The 23,416-nt window shown below is 48.1% G+C and overlaps 1 protein-coding gene and 1 long non-coding RNA gene across 2 annotated transcripts in view; one reads left to right on the top strand and one right to left on the bottom strand.

The window, feature by feature from the left end:
* Nucleotides 1-23,416, bottom strand: part of SHC3 (SHC adaptor protein 3) — a 100,679-nt gene that overhangs the window by 55,028 nt on the left and 22,235 nt on the right. Inside the window, exon 2 of the mRNA XM_034646939.1 lies at nt 20,602-20,672. Coding sequence (XP_034502830.1) covers nt 20,602-20,672 — 71 coding nt within the window. The remainder of the gene's footprint in view (nt 1-20,601; nt 20,673-23,416) is intronic.
* The window catches only part of LOC109489697, a 43,416-nt gene that overhangs the window by 367 nt on the left and 19,633 nt on the right, over nt 1-23,416 (top strand). Inside the window, exon 2 of the long non-coding RNA XR_002142765.1 lies at nt 10,428-10,526. This is a non-coding gene — a long non-coding RNA (uncharacterized LOC109489697). The remainder of the gene's footprint in view (nt 1-10,427; nt 10,527-23,416) is intronic.

Here is a 23,416-nt window from a genome sequence, read left to right on the forward strand (position 1 = left end):
GGGGGGGGGGGGGGTGCCGTTATGTTGTGGCAGGGACGCAGGGACGCGAGGGGAAAGCCGCCGGGAGGGCTGTGAGGTTTTGGCGCGCAGAGAGAAACAGGGAAGACGCTGTGCAGAGCCGCGCGCTGACGGGTGGGCGACGGGGCCGGCGGGTCGCGCGCGGGGAGGCCCACACCGCGGCCGCCGGGCCAGGCGAGGCGTGCCCGCGAAAGGGCGGCGGAAAGCACGGCCGCAGGACGGAAGCGGACGGGGCAAACGGAAACTCAGGCCTCGTCCTGCGCGTGAGGTCATGATAGCGCTCAGGGCGGACTCTCCCCGCTGCTGCTGCACGCTAATTCCGTCGTGACTGGCGTCCTGAGGAGATGTGCACCGGTCTTAGCCGGCCAGAGAGCTCGGCACGGGCGGCGCGGCCCGCTCGGCACCACCGGTCCGAACCGCAGACCGTCAGCGGACGACGCGGAGTCCGGGGGCACAGCCTCGTGTCCAGGGGAACTGAAGGGACCCTACGGGCGCATTTCACCGCCACGGGGGATTCCGGGCTGGGCCCATGGCCATCTTGTCACACATGAAATGAACATCCGATTGTAAAAACTAAAGGAAATAAAAATATTAGAAGAACGTCAGCATCATCTCACCACGAGGGAGCTCCTCAAGACAGGAAAACTCCTCTTGAATAAATGCACTCTTATTTAAACATTTAATCGTAATGCAAAATATTTCCAGCACACATCTCATGTGCAAAAGGGTCCCACGAGTTGATAGGGAAATAAAGAGGAACCCAACAGAGAGCGGACAAATGATGTCGCCAGGGAGGTCGTTAGAGGGGAGACGGGACCAGCCGGCAGACGTCGGGGAGGAGATGCCAGATGCCACCAAGTGAGACACCAGCAACAGCCTGTGACCACACAACCGTTACAGCGCATGGCGGGAAGGCCCAGCGCCTCGGACCTGTGAAGAAGGGGCTCGTGCTGGTGGCAACATCAGCAGCAGGCAAGGCAGGAGCCCTGCGGGACCCAGCACTGTGCACGTGGGGACAGAGGCCCATGGGTCCTCGCTGTAGAGCTCTGGCTACAAGGCAACACAGGACAGGAAAGGTGACCAAATAGTGCAGAGGCTTTGGGACTCGCAGCTGCAACAAAATGAGTCAGACCCAAACCTTCTGATCTGCTCATGAAGAAGGACACCCGGGGAGTGATGGGTGTGGTGCCTTTCCTGTTGTTAACAAAGGGGGGGGCAGTCTGTGTGTGTGTGTGTGTGTGTGTGTTTGGATGAATGCAGGGAAAGGTGGCTACCTGTTCCCTCCCCTTGAGTGGACATGTGGAACAGCAAGAGACTTTATCTTTCGTTCTGTACATCTGCATTGTTCGACTTGTTACAAAAATACTGTTTTAATTAAATTTTTAAAAAGGAAAACATTTTTAAAATAGAACAAGAAACTAGTCCATATTGCCACATGCATCATTAAGTCATTTCGTTTTATTGCTGAGTGTATTTATAGCATGAATGCAGCAGTATTTGTTTGCCTGCTCCTGGCGGAGATGGCGACCCGGGTGCTTGTAGCTCGGGTGCAGGTGAACAATGCCGCCAGGGGCGCTGACATCCCGTGGCGCATGTCGTCGGGTCGGGCTGTGCGTAAATGCATAGTTAGCTTTGTAAGAAACTCTCTGGCTGCATCCACCCACAGTCCCACACGACACAGGTAACCTCCAAGGCTCAGAGCTGCATGAAGTTGGGAAGGCCGTGGATGGCCAACGGCACAGGGGAATTTGGAGGGGAGGGGATGTTCCGTGTCACTCTGCTGTAATAATTAGCACCTGTACACAATTGCCTGCACTCAGGTGTTGGATTTTATTAATGTACATCAGACCTCAGTGACACTAGTGGAAGGTTTATAGTCACACAAAAAGAAACATAGCCTCCCCTTTGCCCAGCAGTGTACCCCGAGGGCCATGTCTGGGAGAAATGTGGGCATGCGGCCCCCAGAAGACACGTGCAAGGGTGAGCATGGCAGCTCTGTGGTCTCACCCTCACTGGGCGCCCCTGAGCCGCAGGAAAGAACACACTAATGGGGCAACCAAGAGCATGAGTGAAGGTCGCAGACAGAGGGACAAGGGAGAGGAGAAAGGCGGGCTCCAGGGTACATCGCAACCCCCCGATTATGGGAGGGCGCGGGGCATGTTCTGGGGTTGGGAACCGTTCTGAGTGCTGGGCTGGCTGACAGCGACCTGGTGTGTGCAGATGCCAGAGAGCCATACCCTCGAGATCTGTGCACTCGGCCAGAGGCGTGTCGTACCTCAGCAAATACAGTGTAAACACAAAACAAGCATAAAACGTAGAAGAAAACCATCCAGTGGGATTGGGGTAGGACCTGCTGTTCCGAGGAGCATCTGAGGTGACAAAATGAGTGGGGAGTGATTTGGGGTCAGAAATGTGGTATTTTTAAGGGAGACCTGGAGGAGGAAGGGCTTGCTGGGCACATCCTCGGGGGCTGACGTGAATGTGAGTGCCTGAGGTGGAGAGTCCTGAGTAGCCTTGAGGGGGGACAGAAGAGGACAGGGACCCAAGAGTCATTTCCAAGCAGAGCACACAGCATTTCAAGCAATGACTCTGTGCCTGGTGAGGGGGTGACATCCTTGCCACCAGAGGAAGGACCGTGGAAGTCACAGTGAAGTTACAACCAGCACGTTCCGAGTTTCGACCAAGTGGCCCTGCTCTACCACCATGAGCGTGGGAATCTTCTTGTGTGGAAGGATTCAGTGTGATCTCCATTTTGCTGGTGAGAACCTGGGACCAGGTGGCCTGCCTGAGGCCTCACGGGTGGGCGAGGGGGCGGATCTATCCTCAGCACAAGCCCTGTGTGCAGTGGCATGCTGCACGGGAGTCCCCTGCAAACACCCACCCCCACCCAACCCAAACACCACCCCAGGTGTGCACCTCAGGTGTGGCGGGGCTCTGGACAACACAGTGAACGCTCTCCAAGTGCAAAGGATGCTTCTGTTAAAACCACAGTGAGACACGTCACATCCATCAGGATGACAATTATAAAACCACAACATGACGTTGTAAGTGCTCGCCAGGGTGTGGGGACATCAGCCGTCTGTGCCCTGTTGTTGGGAATGGGAAGTGGTTCATCTGCTGTGGGAAACAGAAGGGAGGCTCCTCCAAAAATTCAACACAGATGACCGCGGCATCCAGTGATTCCGTCTCTGGGTATACACGCTCAGGAACCGGAAGCAGGGTCTCACACAGGTATGTGCACACCCACGTTCATAGCCCCCAAACCGCGGAAGGAGCCCAAGTGTCCCCTGACCAGAAGGATGGGTAAACAAAACATGGTCCATCCATACAGGGAAACACTACTCATCCTTAGAAAGGAAGGAAACCCTGACCCTTGCTGTGCCGTGGAACCTTAAGGATATTATGCTAAATGAAATAAGCCAGTCACAAAAAGACAATGCTCTTGACCCTTGAACAACCCAGGGGTTAGGACGCCAGCCCCTAAACAGTTGAGAATCTGCATAACTTCTGACTCCCCAAAAACTTCACTACTAACGACCAGCTGTGGACTCGAAGCCTTACCAGTAACATCACAGTGGATTCACATGTATCTTGTACATCACATGTGTCATCTACTGTCTTCTTACAATAAACTAAGCTAGAGAAAATAAAATGTCATTAAAATCATAAGGGAGAGAAAGTACTTTTATAGGACTGGACTGTATTCATCAAAAAAAATCCACATCTATGCAAACGCATGTAGTTAAAAACCAATGCTCAAGAGCCAACTGTACCGCGTGATCCCACCCACATGGGGTCCCTGGAGTCATCGACTTCACAGGCGAAGAACATGGGTGGTGGATGCTGGGGGTGGGGAGTTGGTTTGTAATGGGGGCAGGGTTTCAGTTTGGGAAGTGGGGATGGCTGCAAAACAATGTAAATGTACTTAATGCCACTAAACTATATACTTAAAAATGGTTAAAATGGTAGGGGCGCCTGGGTGGCACAGCGGTTAAGCGTCTGCCTTTGGCTCAGGGCATGATCCCCGGCGTTATGGGATCGAGCCCCACATCAGGCTCCTCCGCTATGAGCCTGCTTCTTCCTCTCCCACTCCCCCTGCTTGTGTTCCCTCTCTCGCTGGCTGTCTCTATCTCTGTCAAATAAATAAATAAAATCTTTAAAAAAAAAATGGTTAAAATGGTAAAATTTTTTAAAGTGACAATTAAGTAGAAGCCAGAACACAGTCGTTGCAGTCCAAACCCGACACCATGTGCTGGGTACTCGAGCCTGGCAGGAGGCTGCCACAAGCCTCCCGACCACGGGGCCCGACCATGGGGCCCGGACGGCTGACTGAGATTCGAACAAATGTGAATCTCTTCCTCCGTTCTGGGCATAATTAAATCTTCAGTACTTCCTGTCAAATGCATCTTCATTTTTTCGATGCACTTTTATGCCTGTAATGATAGAATTCCTGCCTGAGGCTCTAAATAATTGAGCTAAGGCCCTTTCAAACTTACACAATAATATGCTTCTGTGGGCCATCCTTCAGCACATCCTGTGCTCCGCTGCTATTAAAAGGCTCTGTGGGCGTCTGGCCACACGTCAGAAAGCGCTGCCTCAGATGTAAACAAACCCCAGCTAAGAAATAATAAATAACATATATTTAGGCACATACATTTCAGAGGGCTAGCTTCTACTCCACTACACGCACTCATGTCAAATACAGATGAGAGTCACAGTCCAATGAAAACAAGAATTTCACCAAACATACAAAATGGTACCCACTAGTAAGTGGGCATTAGATGACTCTTGGTTCCCGGAGAACTGGGACATCATTATTTGCTTATGTCCTGGATTCTGGTAGCCGCGTGGAGACCACAAGGCCTGCCCCACCCCACCCATCCCTAAGCAAGATCTGTGCTAGACTTGGCCCCCCAGATATGGAGGCCTGAGTTCCTCCCCATCACCACGAAGTGAATCCCCTGGATGGGGTAACCTGGAGATCACATGTCCACACAACACACAATTCAGTTACTCTGAGAGCCTGATGACTCACTAGTACCTGTAAGAACAAAAGAAAAGCATGAAAGTTTGCATAAAGCGTGCTTGCAAAACATGAAAGAAAACTGTCCCTTCTTTTTTTTTTTTTTTTTTGTACTTTTGTTTCCTAACATTTCTCCAGTGGATGTGCACGTACAATGTTTATAATGAAACAGAATTGAGTTTGGGGGCATGCAGGTTAGTGGAATGCAGTGGTTCTAACCTGGGGACACTGGGCGAAGTCTGAAGATTCTCAGCCATCACAACATTCTCACCCTGGCGTGGAGCTCAGTTTTCACCTCTTGTCCTGGCCCCTCGGGCCCAGCTGCCACACCAACCAGCATTGACAGGAACAGCCATGCACCATTCACACAAGAGAAGGGTGTCCTTGGAAGGCAGGCTGCAGGGACAGCCCCACCTTCACTGTCACCTGGCTATCTTGCAGGTCCCAGGGGTCCACAAGGGATGTGGGCAAGGGTGTCTGGGCCCTCGTGGTCACAGGCAGCAGGGAGGGTCTGCTGCTACTGCGGACACCTCCTCAAGGGATCTGAAAACCAGATTTCCTGGGAGCCACCTGCCGGCTGCCCTCCCCAGGGAGAGGGGGCCTGGGCTCTGGACAGAGTGCTAGTGGGACAAGTGGTCTGACAGTCATCCGCGCGAGGCTGGTCCTGCCAGACCCAGGGCCTGAGGAGGAGGAGAGGCTTTGCTTGAACGGAAGAAAGCACCACGAGGACACTGCACGGGATGGCGGGATGCAGGGCAGCTTCCTGGCGCAGGTGTGCCCCTCCCCAAGTGGGACAGGTGGCGTCAAAAGCTCCACCAGAGGGGGCACTGCAGGGACCCTGGGTCCTGGGGAGATGCCCCAGGGCAAAGACACTTGTCCACCCCTCCGAGTACCAGCCAGCATCTAGCAGAGAAAGTTCACTGCCTTAGAAGAACACCAGCCACAAAGCACATCATCCAAAGACAGGGTCAGTCCCACTGCTCAGCAACACGTTTCTGTCATCTGATATTTTAGCGCATTTGAGTAAATGAGAGCAACTTACAGATTGGCTCATGGAATTTGCTCTCCAGCACTTAAAGGCTATACTTCAAAAGGAGTTATAAATTGCTAATCCTGAAATTATCCACGTCTTCATTTTTCCAGGTCTTAAGCAGTAAATAAAAACTTGAAGAGAAAGGACATTATGCCACCATGTCATCCTCAAAGAAAGCTGTGTTTTCTACAATAAATGACTTTCAGGCTGCTCATCACATGCAGCCGTGCTGTTTTCCCCAGAAAAGGCCCTGGGGGCAGAAAGGAAGGAGAAATGATTTAATAACACCTTTTCCACACGGAGTTTGTCTCACTAATCACATCCTCTGGGCCGCCACTATTAACAATCTGCTTTTTCTGATGCTTCATTTTTAGCCATTTCCCCAGACTCCTGCAAGTTAAGATTTCAACAAATATTGATTGACCGCCTACAATGTGCTGGGCCATGAGCTTCTGGAGGGCCCTTCTGTGAGTCCTGTTGCCTCAGTGGGTTCTGACACCTCACCCAGACCTCATCAAGGAAACTCAAACCCTGTGTTTATTTTCTTTTATTTTTTTTAAGATTTATGTATTTATTTGAGAGAGAGAGAGAGAGTGCCCATGCATGAGAGCACAGTGGAGAGGGGCAAAGGAAGATGGAAAGAGAAACTCAAGCAGACTCCCTGATGAGCATGGAGCCTGAATGGGGCTTAGTCTCACGACCCTGAGATCATGACCTGGGCTAAAACCAAGGGTCAGATGCTTAACCACCTGTGCCATCCAGGTGCCCCCCCCTTATTTTTTATTTTTTAAGATTTTATTTATTTGAGAGAGAAGGAGGAAGAGAGATCGTGTGTGTGCATGAGTAGGGGGAGGGGCAGAGGGACAAACAGACTCCCTGCTGAGTGGGGAGCCCGACACGGGGGTCCATCCCAGGACCCCAAGATCATGACCTGAGCCAAAGTCAGACGCTTAACCAACTGAGCCACCCAGGTGCCCCAAACCCTGTGTTTAGAAGGCAACGTGTCTCAATCCCCCTGCCCCACTGCATTCAGACACTTTAGACTTTGTTCTTTCTCAATAAATGACAAACAAATATGAATAGATTTTGATGATGGGAAAATGCTAATGATTCTAAGGGAGGATCTGTGAATATAAGCTTTTATATACAGTCTAAACATTATTGTCAAGAATGCATATGAAGGGGCGCCTGGGTGGCATGGCAGTTAAGCGTCTGCCTTCGGCTCAAGGCGTGATCCCGGCGTTATGGGATCGAGCCCCACATCAGGCTCCTCCGCTATGAGCCTGCCTCTTCCTTTCCCACTCCCCCTGCTTGTGTTCCCTCTCTCGCTGGCTGTCTCTATCTCTGTTGAATAAATAAATAAAATCTTTAAAAAAAAAAGAATGCATATGAAAAATATACACTAAATCATCAAAAGTGGCATCATTGCTACTGAGACAAGGTGACATCGTGCACCTCCTAACAAGTGCTGAAAAGAACACAATTTCTATACTGTCAGAAATACATAACCTAAAGGCAACAAATTAAAATTGAGGGAAATTCTACAAAATACCCAGTGTTATACTCTTCTTATAAATGTCAAGAAAGACAAAGAAAGGCTGGGCAGTTGTGTCAGTGGAAGGGAGCCCAGAGACTTGACAACTAAATGCAATGTGTGATTCTGGCTGGAGCATTACCTTGATATCAAAACCAGACAAGGACACCACAAGAAAATTACAGGCCAACGTCCCTGGTGAACATAGATGCAAAAATCCTCAACAAAATATCAGCAAACCCAACTCAGCAGTACATTAAAAGGATCATTCACCATGATCAAATGGGATTTACTCCAGGGATGCAAGAATGGTTTGCAAATCAGGCAGTGTGATACACCACAATTTACAAAATGAAGGATAAAAACCATATGATCATCTCAATAAATTCAGAAGAATCATTTGACAGAATTCAACATACATTCCTGATAAGAGCTCTCAACAACCTGGGTATACAGGGACAGTACCTCCACATCATTAAGGACATATAGGACAAGCCCAATACTACACTCAGTGGTGAAAAAACTGAAAACTTTTCCTCTAAGGTCAGGAACAAGACGAGGATGTCCACTGTCACCATTTTTATTCAACATACTATTGCTTTTTCAAAATTGTTTTCGCTACTCTAGGTGCTTGACTATATACATTGAAGAACCAGCTTATTGATTTCTACAAAAAGCTTAGTGGGACTTTGAGTAGAATTTTGTTAAATGTATAGATCAGTTTTTAAAGATTTTACATTTTAACAATGCTGAGTTTTCTAACCTGTGAACACAGTATATATATATATACACACACACACACACATACATATATATGTGTGTGTGTGTGTGTATATCTATATATCTCCATTTATCGAGATCTTCTCTTATCAGTTTAGTAGTTTGTTGCATATAAATCTCACATTTTGTTAAAATTAACACTAATTCATGTTTTTATGCTATTGTATATGTAATTTCATTTTGCAGTTGATTTCTGTGACCTTGCTAAACTCACTTATTAGTTCTAGAAGCTTTTATGTAGATTCTTGAGGATTTTCTGTATAGATGGCCATGTCATATGTAAATAAAGACCATTTCATTTGTTCCTGTCCAATTTGTATGGCTTTTTACATTTTTCTTGTCTTATCACTCAAAGATCTCTAGTACAGTGTTAAATAAAAGCTCCTAACAATGATGTTGGCTGTAGGGTTTATGTGGATGTCCTGTTATCAAATTAAGGGAGCGTCCTTCTATTCTTAGTGTATTGAGAATTTTTATCATAAATGTATATTGAATTTTATCAAAACCTTTTCTTTATATATTAAGATTTTCATATATTTTTTCTTTTTTAGTCTGCTGATATGGGGAATGACATTGATTAAATTGTTAATGCTGAGCCAACCTTACAATCTTTGCATAACCCCTCCAGTATATGATGTATTATTATCTTTTTGATAAACTGCTGGATCCAATTTGCTACCATGTTGTTAGGGTTCTGTGTCTATTTCACAAGGTGTTTTTTTTTTTTAATTTTTTTTTTATTATGTTAGTCACCATACAGTACATCCCTGGATTCTGATGTAAAGTTCAATGATTCATTAGTTGCGTATAACACCCAGTGCACCATGCAATACGTGCCCTCCTTACTACCCATCACCAGCCTATCCCATTCCCCCATCCCCCACCCCTCTGAAGCCCACAGTTTGTTTCTCAGAGGTTTACAAGGTTTTTTTTGTTTTGTTTTGTTTTCTTTTAATGCCTTTGTCTGGTTTTGGTATCAGATAATGCTGGCCTCATAGAATGAACATGTTCCCTTCTATTTTCGGGAAAAGACTGTGAAGAACAGGTGTTATTTCGTCCTAAATGTCTGATGGATTCTACTAGCAGAAACGTGGCTCTAGAGCTTTCTCCTTGGGAAGTTTTGCTTGTTTGTTTTTATGATGAATTTAATTTCTTTAATAGATATAGGTCTATTCAGGTTATTTTTTTCCTTAAGCTATTCTGGTAGTTCTAACTTTCAAGGAATTTGTCCATTTCATCCAAGTTATTCAATTTATTGGCATAAAGTCATTCATGATATTTTGTTATTATCCTCCAGTGTCTGTAGTATTTATGATAATGTCCCCTCCTTCATTCCTGTTTTTCATGATCCAAATTTTCTCCCTTTCCGTGATTGAGCTAATAGTTTATCAATTTTAGTGTTTTTTTTTAAACACCTTTTGGTTTAGAATACTTTCTCTATTCTTTTTCTGATTCCAATTTCATTGATTTCCAATGCTCTTGAAATGGCTTAAAGAACAATAAAACTTAGAGAAAACACAGCAATGATTCTGACTCAAGAAATGGTTCATGAGCATGAGAGACTACGGACTCTGAGAAACAAACTGAGGGCTTCAGAGGGGAGGGGGGTGGGGGAATGGGATAGGCTGGTGATGGGTAGTAAGGAGGGCACGTATTGCATGGTGCACTGGGTGTTATACGCAAAATGAATCATCGAACTTTACATCAGAAACCAGGGATGTACTGTATGGTGACTAACATAATATAATTTAAAAAAACATTAAAAAAAAAAAGAAATGGTTCATGATATTCAGACTCTGAGTTGGAAAAAAGTTTTAGGGATACCTTTTTCATATTGCTTATATTTTCCTTTTAACAGATGTACAAGAGTTACAGTGATATAAATCTGTGCCTTCAAAAACACAAAATAGCTTTTTCAGTATATATACATATAAATTGATTCTGGTGATCTGAGAGCATTGTGTCATATTTTAATAGGCAGTGCTTTTCTTTTAGTGGTTATAAAATAATGCGGTTTGTTGTTTTTTCTTTTTTTACAGGAAATGGTATTTTAGAGCAGATGAAATGCGATCTATGTCTTCAGAAGTCTACTACAACGTCCAATGAGGTAAAAGCCTCAATGTCCAACGTCCAATGAGGTAAGAGCAATTCAAACAATGTGGTCTTATAGCTCAGGGCAAAAGTGGACACTTCTGTGGCTGAATGTTTGGCCTTGAGGCATTCACCATGGACCAGGAGAATGAGGCGATAGCAGGTCAGCATGGTTGTACAAAGGAAGCCTAATGGGGCATCATGAGATATATATTTAGAAAGGTAGCTGGGGCTGGTCAAAGAAAACACCAACTGCTAAATTAAGAATGTTTCCTTGTATTCTGCAGGTAATGGATAAACAATGAAGGTTAATAGGGAATAATATGTCTCAGGGACACTAATCCATGAGCAGGTGCCCAGGGGATTGAAGGAGAGAGCAGAAGGAAGGACTAGAGAGGCTGCCCAGGGAGCACCAACAAACACTAGTGTTGGAACAAGGGAGAAAGATAAGGTAGAACAGTCCTGGTTTCTACTGTGGGAGAAGGTGTGGGTTGTAGTTACGACAAGTACTCCAGGGGGTGTGAGCTGAGCCGGACGGTGGTACTGGAGGTGAGGTGGTGGGAGGTGAGAACAGGAGCAGAGATCCGATGCTTGGGTCCTGGTAGCTATGCCCAAGAAGACACAGATCTGTTCAGCTGCTCTCAGTACAGGACTCAGAAGATTCAGGGATGTGGACACAGATCCGCGGCTTACGCACCTGGATTATTTAGGACAATGACATGGCCAACCTGAACGGACTATCATGAACGTGAAAATGTCGATATCCGTGAACATGTCTATATCCGTGAACATGTCTCGAGCTCCTCCATGCACTAGACAACACGTTAAGTGCTTTTCAGATATTAACTCAATTATTTCTTTGACACTCTGAAGGAGGTACTGTAATGATTCCCATTTTAAAGATGGAGAAACAGAGACGCAGAGAATTTAAGTCACTTGCACACATCTGGAAAGTGGTTCAGCACACACAGAAGCCCAGAACCTATAATGCTAGACTGTTCTCTACAAGGCAAGGAGATCTTTATGGAAGGATATATTTGGGGGGCAAGTGAACTCAGAGAAGGAGACAGAAAAGGAGCAATCAGAGAGGTACATCCTGACACAAATGTGCTTCTGGCATGAGGATTATAAATATACACCAAGCCAGATGGTCCTTAAGGAGAGTATAGAGTGAATGCCATATACTCATCTCATGGGTTCTATTTAAACCATGCTAAGCCACTAAGTCAACTATGCTCTCCATTTTTAAAATTTCTGGATGAGTGGGATCACTTGAAAAAAAAATAAATGGACTCATTTTCAAAGCTGTGGTTTCATAGATGGGAGTTGCAAATGGTTCAGAAATTAAAGATAGAACTCTGGAGCACTGTGTCTCCAAGGGTGGTACCTGGACTGGGAGCGGCAGCACCCCCTGAAGACTTGTTACAAATGCAAATTCTCGGTCCCCACTCCACACTGTGATTTCAGTATATGCCTGAGTTTGAGAACCACTGCTCTAGAAAATAAGATGATCCGTGCCTGTCCATCAGATCTTTGGAGCCCAACGCCCCAGCATCGAAGCGCTGACAGAACACAGACCATCCCTATGGCCCCTCTGCCCAGCCTGCTGGGTTCTGGAAGGAATCCAGACACTAGGGGAGCCCAGGTCAGGTGGGGGTCCCCTCCTTCTGGTGCACTATGGTAGAGAAAACACAAAGGTCCTCCATGCCTGCTGCCTTCACCCAGAGATCTTAGCAGCGTCACCTGCACCGAGGTTTTAGCCCAACCCACTGTGAGAGAATCCCACAGGAGGGCACCACAGCCATTAAGAAAGCTCCTGCATCCTCAACATGCAAAGTGTGACATGTCTACCACGCAGAAAGTTCTATCAGGAGCCAGCTTAGTAGGCTGCTAAGGAAGTAAGCTAACAAAAAAATAAATCCTGAGGCTTGCACGTGAGTCTCTGCAAAGTCCTCAACCTGCTTTGCTAACACTCATAGACACCGTGTCTAACCCTTTCTCCTCATTTCAATGACACCTGGGCTCACCCCAGCCACCTGCGCTTCCTTGCCACACATCCTGTGAGAGCCTGGCTCTCCTGTGCAGCCCAGTGGCTGCCTTCGCCTGTCCCTGCCGGCCCAGCTGACCCCAATCCTCCTGGCCAGGAGCCAGGACTCTGGCTGGATGTGCTCATGCCCGCAGGCAGTGACTGCTGCTGACCACGGGCCTGTGCTCTGTAGCCAGCTTACCAGAGCGTTAGGACCGCAGGTCTGGCCTGACATGTTGTTAGCCAAGCATGAGAGGAAAGGGGACACATGGAAGTAGAAGGATGTCTGGATTGTCCAGGTGGGGAGAAAGCGAGAACCAGACTCGTTCACGCAGGTGTTCAGCGCAAGACGTGGAAGAGACCTGTCCCCAGGACCTCCTGGAGAGGATTGCATGGCTTTCTGTCCACCTCTCCTAGCCCACCCCAGCCCACCCCCCAGCTCGCCCTTCCTCACCTCCTCTGTCCCTGCACCCTGTCTCACCCCACCCCACCGCATCCCATGCCGTCCCTCACTCGCTTTGAGCTAGCTGAGGTGGTGAGTGTCTCACTTTCTCTAAACCATCCACGTGAAATTTTTTGTTAACACTTTTATTTCATTTCTTCCTGTTATTTGGAGAAAGTTAACGAGGGTTGCTGAAGCTCAGGATGAACAGCCCCAGGATGAGCTGAGGAAGTGGATCAGGGGCAGCGCCCTGTTTGCAAGTCCATGCTGTCTCCAAACAGACCCTCATCCTCACCGACAGTGAGAGCCTCCCACAGACCTTGCGCTCTGGTTCCTTCCCTCTGAGCCTGCTCAGGCCGTCATTCTGCGGCAGCCAGGAGGGGCATTCACAAGCTGCAGCGCATCCCCTCTCCCAGCGGCACCTCGGCGGCTTGGCTGGGCATGTGCTTCCCGAAGGACGCACCTGTCCCCAGCCCTCGACGGGGCTGTGTCACTGCTGGGGGCTCTGCTGACGGCACAACATCTGATGCCGCCACTCTGGCTCTGATCTCCATGGACACTTCCCAGCTTGCACAGTCTCAATCTGCGAGAACTTTCCCATCCCGCTTCCTCACATCTGGGAGCACACAGCCCTGCATGCAGACGCCACTCTCTGAGATCACTTGCAGACATCTGACCGTACTCACCTTTCCATTGACAAAAACGGCAAGGTCGTGTGGTGAAGGTGAGCTCATCCCCTGAGCTTTATTCTCAATATCCAAGCAGCAGCTGGACTTGGCATGTGATTGACACATGTTTGTTGAATGAATGAATGATGCACTCAGCCCAAGGCCCGGAATGCAGTAAGTATTCAGTACAAGAGCCATGACTAGTATTACATTCAATTATTATTTGCAGCGGGCAAAGCAGGAAAACATAAGGAAAAACTAGACAATATTGTCTCAAGTGGAAGTAAAGCCACATTACTACATAATTACCCTTTTCAGTAGTAAATTATGGTCTTTCTCTTCAGCTAGAAAAAATACCCTGTATCGAATTGATATTGATAATTAGTAATAATATCAACCAGCAAATAATATTTCCAACTAATCATTATATCAATTATAATTACAATAACTGTATTATCAGTGTTAAATCACACAGAAAGTTGGAGAGAGGAACCCGAGTCCAGAGAGGTAGCAAGTGGCTGGGAGGCGGTGCTCGGCTGGTGCCCAAGGGTCCCTTGACTTGCCCACTGGATTAGGAGCCTCCTCTGCTGTATGTAGGGTTCTGCTAGGCGGGGTCAGCACCAGGACAGCTGTTCAGAGGGGCCACAACCGAAAAGTCCGATTCAGATGGGCAGGCCAGGAGCCATCATCTTGATGCTCCGAGCCCATTTTGGGGTCCGTGGTGATCCCATCCTGCTGCCTCAGGGGCCCACTCTGGCACAGGCCACTCTGATGGATGCTCCTGTGCCCTCCTCAGCCCGGTTGGGGTGCCCCCAAGTTGTGGGCCTCTGTCCTCTGCCCACGACAATCATCAATTTCACTTAACTTAGTGGGAGGCAGTCGGTGGGCAAATGTGCCAGCATCCCTATCCCACGGTGGGAGAATGAGGCTGGCCAGTGATGGGGCCTCTGTCAGTGACCCCCTTCCCTGCTCCTACCAGCCTCCCTACAACACCCTCCAAAATAACTCCCCACACCGAGTCTCAGGGTCTGCTCAGAGCACAGAAGAAGGCACCGTGTGCGGGTCTGGTCAAGGGAACCATCTTGGGTATCTTCACTGTGCACAGCCTATGCCGGATGTTTCCAGAAGTAATGTCTCTTTAATGCTCACCAAGCGAATGAATCCATTAGCATAATGAATGCAGAGACTGAACTCACAAGTGAGTCCTGTAGGAAAGTAGACCCTATGTCCCTTTGCCCCGGGGCTCTCCTGGTGTCCTAATAGCAGCCAGCTCTAGGCAGGACCTCAGACGGGTACAGACTGCCCCTGTATTCCCTGCATGTCTGGTTCAGCCCCCACCCTGCAGCACGCACTGGGATCACTGCAGAGTCAGATGGATGGAACCCCTTGTGGAACCAGCTGCAGGGTGTTCAGGAGTAACCTTCCACGCCCCAGATGCCCCTGTGGTCAGGCTTCAGAGCCCAGCCCTGTGAAAGCAATGGCCTCTGTGCTATACTTCCTTTGGATCTGACATGTAGTTGGGGGAAGAATCTACTGGCTTAAATGTTCCCTCTTCCAGGAAGCCTTCCCAGACTTGTTCAGGCCCTGGGGACGCTCTCCTGAGTGTCTGTGGTACTTGTGCACGCTTGCACTGAATACCTGTCGGACTGCCTTGTGACTCCAGGCCTCTCCTGGGGTGTGGCCTGCTGGGCAGCTGTGCCCAGCACATTGTCACAAGCAGATGCTAATGCAGGAGACGGGCACAGAGTTACCCTGGGTGCTGACGGAGGAAGACTCGGCTGTACTCCAAAGCCCGGGTGAGCTTACATGCAGGGAGCGGGTGTTGTCAGAGAGCCTTCTAAACTGGGAAAAAACTAGCTTCCTCCCTGCCAGGCCTTGCCCCGCGGGGTACAGGGCTGCCAGAGGCTCGGCCGTGAAACGTGTAACGTGTTTGGAACAAGTAAATTTAGCATGAAGCGGTAAGGCTGAAGTCACAAGGGAGCAGCTCTGTGTTCCCCGAATACGCAGGGACGGGTGGGCAGACTATTCGCACCCGCCGTCGCCTTTCTATTTCTGACAGTCAACCCGCCCCGGGGAAGAGCGCTACAGACTTGCACCTCTTCCGGCACGCTGAACTTGAGTCGACATTAGAGGTGTTTATTCTGTAGTGAGAAAGGAACCGGTAGTACCATCATCGAGTGTTCTAACTGGGAAGACGAGGCTGCACCCAGGCGCCTGAGCAAAAGCCAGGCTTGCTTGCTGTGTCATGCACCACGTGTAAACGCACACATTTAACACCACAGATAGCGTGGATTTTCAAATACAGGACCTTCCGAATTACTTCCTCTGGGTTTGCAAAGTGAGAAAGCAACAGAAGCGAGTCCCGCCCACTCGGTGTGGCGTGTGGTGATCACACCACCGTTGTCAGACCTGAGCAGACATCCAGAGCCCACCGCCTCGGTGTCTCCATCATTCTACTGGGCGGGGTGATGCAATCAGAGCATCCGTCCCTGGACCACAGGTGGCTCCCCCAGAGGCCGGCAGCCTTGTGCCTTCCTCTGCGTCCATCTCCAGCCACAGCAGCTGCTCAGAGCCTGATCCGACGTTAGGAGGCACGGCATTGCCCCACACCACACAGTATGCTCGCTCCGATCCCTGAACGACCTTGTGAAGAAACGGCCAAGCCGCGCAGCCACTTCGGAGGCGTGACGGGACAGGCTCGGGGGCAAGCAGTGTGGTTGGAAAGGCCCCTCTCTTTCAGGAGTCCGACAGGGCATGTGCAGCCTCAGGAAGGCCCTCATGCACACGGATGACAGACGACAGGGGGCGGTTTTTACCCTGGACTTTGTTTTTGAGGGCAGGTAGAGAACGCTGGAGCCAGAAGTGCCTGGAGCAGCCAGCATTGCCCGGCCTCCCAGGTCAAGTTGGAGAAGAGGAGGTGGACAGAATCTCAAGGCCATGCAGCAGGCATCTGGCTTGCCTTTTGGGCTGCTGATGAGCCACCATGCACAGGGCAGGCGAGAGAGAGACCACTCTGCAAACCAGGCGGCATCCTCCGCTATCACAAGCTTCCATGATCAGAGCCCCAGGTCCCTGGGTCCTCTGCCCCCCGTTATCACATCACCAGTGTGAGCTCGCTGCTCTGTTCAAACTCAATCCCCTGCAGCCACCAACGGACTGCCCAGCACGTTCAGACCAAACCATGTGGTCACAACCTCCCAACCACAGTCTGCATGTGAAACATCAGACAGAAAAGATGGCAACGTTACAGCATTCCCACCGGCAGGCTGATGGCCAGTCCTGCTTTCACTACCCTCTGCCCCGTGCTGATGACGGGAGGAGCGTGTGGCCAGGCAGCAATGGACTCCAGCACCCTGACAGACCATGAACATCTCCTGAGCCCCATCTCATATGCTGGAGGAGAGCAAAAGGGAAACACCTTCCCAAAAGAGAGGTGTTTTCATTACCCAGGTTTTGATTTTGATTTTGACACTAAAGGGATTTTATACATGTTTCTGGAGAGTTTTCCAGACACAGTGATTCTGGAGCGGAACGTTGGGTGTGTGTGCCAGGTGGCACGCGGCAGAGCTGGAGAGGGTCCAGGCCTAACCAGGGTCTTTGGGGCCCACTGAAACTACAGCAGCTCCTAAAATAAGGGAAACAAAAATAACGAAACTAGATTCCACTGCTGACTCTACAATTTGGAAGAATGAGTTTATTTTAGGACCTGGACAATATGTCGATCATCCATGTGAGCTCACCGGGAAGAGTGACAGAGTTGCACGTGGCTGAGTCTGCCTGTCTGTGTGACCATCCTCTGGCAAGTCCAAGCAGTGCAGGGGGTCAGCTGGTGTCATTTAGAGCCAACAACACATGTCAGATGTTTGCACTGATGGCTGGAGAAGGGCCACCTCGCTGAAAACTCCGTGCTTAACTGTGTATATATTTATAGCTTTCCGTGTCCTAAAAATGGCTTAAGATGACTTCCAATAATAGATACAGTTTAACACGATAGATAACATAAAAATGAGCAGATGAGGAAATCAGAGGAAAGAAGGAAAGACACATTGGTCCAGCGACCAAAGGCACATGGAAAGCTTCCCATCACTGTGCACAAGGCAGGGGCTGACGGGCAGAGAGCACGTTCTCCCCCAGGGCGTCCCCCACCCCTGTCTGACTTGGTTCGTCCCTCCATAACACAGTTCAACCCCCAACCCCCACCTCCCGAGACAGAGGAGAGCAGTCTGGAGAGAGGACGTCTCAGGGAGGCACACGGTGTGGTCCACTCGGACGGTCATCTGACACTAGGCTCAAGCCAGGCAGGCCACTCTGGGGAGCGCTGTTGGCCACCATCACCTTGTTTGAAAACCCAGCTTGGTCCTCCCTGCTTGGGACTCTCCCCCCAACCCCCTGCCAATCCCCCACGGTGACGCCAACTGGAGACCCTCCCTCATGCCCCTCTGGGGCTGTGCAGCACGCTTCGCAGGCCCCACCTCGTGGGCATCAGATCTCCCACAACCACCTCTGAAGTGGGCATTATCTTTGCATCCTGTTCACAGGTGTGCAAGCTGAGGCCAAGCTTACACAGGTGGGAAATGGCAGAGCAGGCCCCACACACAGGATGTCCCTCCACTTGTGGGCAGCCCCCAAGCTGCTCTGCCGGAAGTGTTAGTGGTGCAAGGTGATTAACTGCCATCACTGCAACTGAGTGTATAGTCACCGGCAGCTTCCCGGGTGGTTGTAAGTTATCTACTAGTAAGCGCTCAGTAATCCACAGGTGGCTCTATGGAAAGCGTGGCACTCAACCTAAGCTCAGACCCAAGAACAGCACAACACTAAACTGACCCCCACAGAAGGACACGTGGCTGGCCTCCCAAGACACTAACATCTACAACTTGAAACCGTCTAACAGATGAGTAGGGGCTAGTTACCTGCTTCCAGAAATATATGTACTTTTATGAACTGTATGGCTGGGGAGCCTTTGGAAACACGTCTTCCCAGAGCCTGTTTACTGTAACGTAATCGCATTTAATATACCCACATCCCACTTCTCGGCAACCTTCAGTATAAAGAGTAAGTGCAGTCTGGGCTTAGTTGGCGCTCGGAGACCACAGTGGCCTCAGCAGCTCCGCCACGCGCCCCACCTACAGTCTGGGCATTCTCCTGGAGCCAAAGGCTGCTTTCTGACATTGATTTGTCAGATGGTTTCCTACGAGTGGTTCCCAGCTATTACCTAAAATAAGGACCGTGTCACGTGATCTAAACAAAGCAAGAAGGAGAGAGTGTCACAGAGACAAGCACACACAGTTTTCAAAGAGCCTAATAAAGCCAGAACTCAACACCAAGTTTCCTGAGTCCATGAACGGCGCTCCCCTGCAGCCCATCACGCTGCCTGCCTTTGCCAGAGCCTAAATGGAGGGGGACGGACACCCAGACCTCCAAATCCACTGGTATCTGTCCACACCTTTCTTCTACAATGTTACCACTACTTCTGCCCCCAAGAGTGCTGGGACCCTGATCAAGGGAGCACCGGGATCGTTCGCACCCCCTGCCCACCACAGCTCCCCAGGCGTGCGCCCCGCATGCACTCCTCTATCATTTGTGTATGCATCTTTCTCCCCACAAGCAGGGGCCCAGCAAAGCAGAACAGTCCATGGCGGGCCAGCACGTGCACAGCTGGCATTAAAAAATCAATCGATACATCAGAAGAATTTAAATGAAATGAAACTCTCTCAAGAGTGACAGGAGCTATTAAGGGAATTCAGCCGAAATGGCCGACAATTCTCTTTAACAAAACCACCAGCACACACGAGAAGGTAACAGTTGTGAGGTCCGCATATTCCCAGACATGGGGCCCAGCGCTCTGCGCCCAACACCACCATGCACCTGCCACTTCACGCCTAGGACAAACGACTGGCTACGTAAACCTTTCCACTTCTCTCTGGAAAGCTCTTGGTTCAGAACACCGTTCCTTTGCCTTGGCAACTTCCAAAAACCATTTTGTACAAATCAGTGGAGATGGATTCTTCCCTTAATGCGGATGATAACATTGGTGCATTCCAACCATATGTGCCTGGAGTCGCTTCAGAGAGAAGAGAAACATCGTTCCTTCTGAACACAAATGTCTTCAGTGAGGAAGACATATCATTGCGGTGTTTACCACAATTAAAGTGTGTACATTATTTAGCACCTAATGACTACAAATAGTTGCTTTCTAAAGTTCGCTCATCAGACTTTGGCTTGCTAACCTAAAGACATACAATAGACTGCTTTGAATGCCATGAAGTGTGAGGCATTTTCTGAGGTCACTATTTAGACCAAATAATTCCACAAATGCCATAGCAAGGGAACCTCATGGCCCACAGAAAAGAGCTATTTCATGAACCCCTCCTAGCTTTCCAGTTCTCTTCCGGGTGACCTGACACTGGCTTTTTTCTAAAGGTATAAGCTTTAAAGGCTATGATTTTATTAAAAACAATGCTTAACTACAGAACTGGCCCTCAAGGAGTTTAGAATCTAGTTGATGGTAGAGGAGCAGGTGTATTCCTACTCAGAATCACTGACGCCTTCAACAACTGGTTGCTTTCTAAATTACTACCGCCATGAATATCTCTGCCTGTGATCCACGCATTTTATTCTCTGTGCATCTCTCTCCCGACACCTTCATTTTCTCTTTAGAAATAGCACAGTTCAGTACATTTTGAAATACCAATCAGGTATTAGAGTTTCGCGTATAAAGAAACAATCACAAGTACTACATGTGTCTGCAGCTTCATTATAAAGAGAGCTTGGAAGCAGGGAGTGTTCCCAAGGTGGTTATGTCAGAGATACACATCACAGATGTGGACAGACACGTGGAAATCCTGACTACACTGGGCTCTGACTCCCTGTCACCGTCACCAGCACTCAAGGGGCAGAACTTCTCTCTGGAAATCTCTAGGCTCCTAACTCCGAAATCATTCCTTTCCGAAGTAAAATCACAGGAGTCCGTGTTCAAGAGGGCTTACCTGGTAATCTGTGTTCTTGTACTGAAGTCAAGAGACCTCATTGAGCGGAGAACTTCAATGCACCCCAAGTACTGCAAGGGGAAAAAAACGTAAATCATGAGCTCTGGGGACCGAGATGAAGAGACAGTTTCTAACTGCACCAAGGGCATTCCTGGAAGCCACACACGTTTCTTAAATCACATTTTAACTTTATGTACATCGTGAGGCTTTGTTCTCTTTCTGTAAAAGCAATAACTCACACCTATGAGAAAGTGTCCTCAGTGCCTGCCTTGGCACTAGACTTGACTCTCCTGAGATCCATGAGTATTTGCATTTTATTCAGAAGTACATTTTTAAAAACTTTTTTTGAGGGTATAACATGTACCATAAAGTGCAGAAATCTTAAGTGCATAATTCAATTATTGCTTAAAAATGTACCTGCATGTAACCATCCCAGCATCCCAACATCATATTTCTAGTCCTTTACAATGGTCTAGAGGTTTATAATTTCTAAAGAAAGAATGAAAACACTGTAATACCAACATTTTGACCAATATTAAACTATGTTATTTAAAAATATGTTTTGGGTTCTGTCAAAAAACTATATTTCCACTACTCTCATAGTTGCTTTATTTTGGTTTACCAGAAAGCCCTCTTCTGCATTATGTAACACAAACTTTCAGAAGTTTCAATTTACACATCTAAATTTGTAGCTAAATCTTTAATCCATTTCACACATGTAAGTGTGTGTGCGTATGTAAATATATGGACATAACGAGAGCTGTAGATAAACAACTAGAATGGTAGAGATAAAATATTTGTGTGCCAAAGCCCTTGGGAGTTTGAAGGACAGATGTTTTATACCAATGCCTTTAAATTTAGACTTTGCAGGAAGAGGCCTTGTGGTGTAATACAGAAAAGACTGCATTTGAATTATTCAGAAAACCTGAATTGGAGCCTGACTCTGTCATATCTTGTTATGTAACTTTAAGCAATACTTTAAATTTCTCTGAACTGAAGCCTCTATAACCCATACAGTGTGACTGTTCCTCCAGCCCTCATGCAGCTCTGTGACATCACCACCACCACATTACACAGTTGCTGGAATACCACCACCACCACCACCACCACAGTCATGTGGATACAATGAACAACATTGCAGAGATACACAAATCAGGTGACCACCGACACTGCAGAGTCTTGTGGTTACAGTGACCAACATCACAGACTTCTGTGTCTACTAGGATGAACGTCACAGGACTATACCACTCTTAGCACCACCAATGTCACATGGTTACCCAAATCCCACATCCACCATCACAGAGTTCCATGAATGATTCCACTGATCATCCACAGTGATGCCACGAGTCCTGTGAGAAGTAGGAACAATGGTGCACAGTGTTGTGGGGGGAGGTGCCACTGCTATTATGGTTGTGTGGATGCCATCACCACCATGGCAGGGGTATGTGAATACCACTACCACTGTCACTCAGATATGTGAAGACCTTAACCCACTTTGCAGAGTGATGGGATCACCATATCTGTCACCGTCACAGCATGGGGACATCACAACAGTGTCCCAGAGCTATGTGGATACTACCACCACAATGTTACAAAGTGAAGTAATTAGTATGACCAAGGTGGCAGAATGGTGTCAACAACACCACCACTACCTCTCAAAGATGTGTGAACACATCACTCCCACCACTGCAGAGTTATGCAATTTCACATCCACAACTGCAGACTTATGGGGATACCCACAGCCACCATCACAGATGTATACATATGACAAGAACCACTGCAGATATTTGAATATTGTGCCACCCATCAGAGAGCTGTTGACTACCGCAACCAATATTGTAGTTATGTGAACACAACCACCACCATCACAGAGAAATGAGAATACTGTGGACACCATCATAGTTATGTGAATACCACCAGCAACACGGCAGTGATATTTAAGTACCATGATGCCAGCTATCACAGAATTATCTGAATGCCGCATCCAGTCTCATAGTTGTGTGCTACAACGACTAAAGTTGCAGAGCTACGCAAATACCAGATCCACTAACATTGCAGAGTTACATGAATACCATGATGATCATCACAGAGTTTTATGGAAAATATTCCTGGCTGTGCATCAATATACATATCCCCGCACCACCATTGCAGTTATGTAAATATAGCACCACCACTGTAGAGTTATGTCAACAAATACCCAACACCACAAATACGCCACAAGCACCACTGTAGTTATTTGAACACACCACCAAGAGCATCTCAGATTCATGGGAAGATGATCAAAGTAATTGAAGAGATCTGTGAATACTGTCACTTCGTCAGAGTTTTGTGACTACAACCAACAGCCTCACAGTTATGTGGATACCATGACCACCAACAGAGGGTTATGTGAAGGCTACACCAGCCCTGAAAAATTGTGTAAACACCATGACCACCATTTCTGAGTTCTGTGAAGACCATGAATGACTTTGCAGAGTAATAGGATTAGCACATTCAACACCATCTCAGAGCTATGTGAAGATCACGACTATGGCTATGTGGAGTTACCGGAATACCACAAGCACCATGGCAGAGCTAGGGCAATACCACCACATGGCCATCACAGAGACACATGAACACCACAACCATCGTCACTTCCACCACCACTGTTGCAGAGCCTTGTGAATACCATGACCACCAACCAGGAGAGTTACGTGACTCTCCTGACCAAAGCCACAGATTTACATGAATACCACCACCTTGCAGTGATGTACTAATGCCAACACCACCATCGTCACAGAGTTTTGTAGACACCATGACCATATCACAGGGTTGT

Source organism: Ailuropoda melanoleuca, chromosome 17 (assembly GCF_002007445.2).
Source record: "Ailuropoda melanoleuca isolate Jingjing chromosome 17, ASM200744v2, whole genome shotgun sequence".
Classification (NCBI taxonomy): domain Eukaryota; kingdom Metazoa; phylum Chordata; class Mammalia; order Carnivora; family Ursidae; genus Ailuropoda; species Ailuropoda melanoleuca.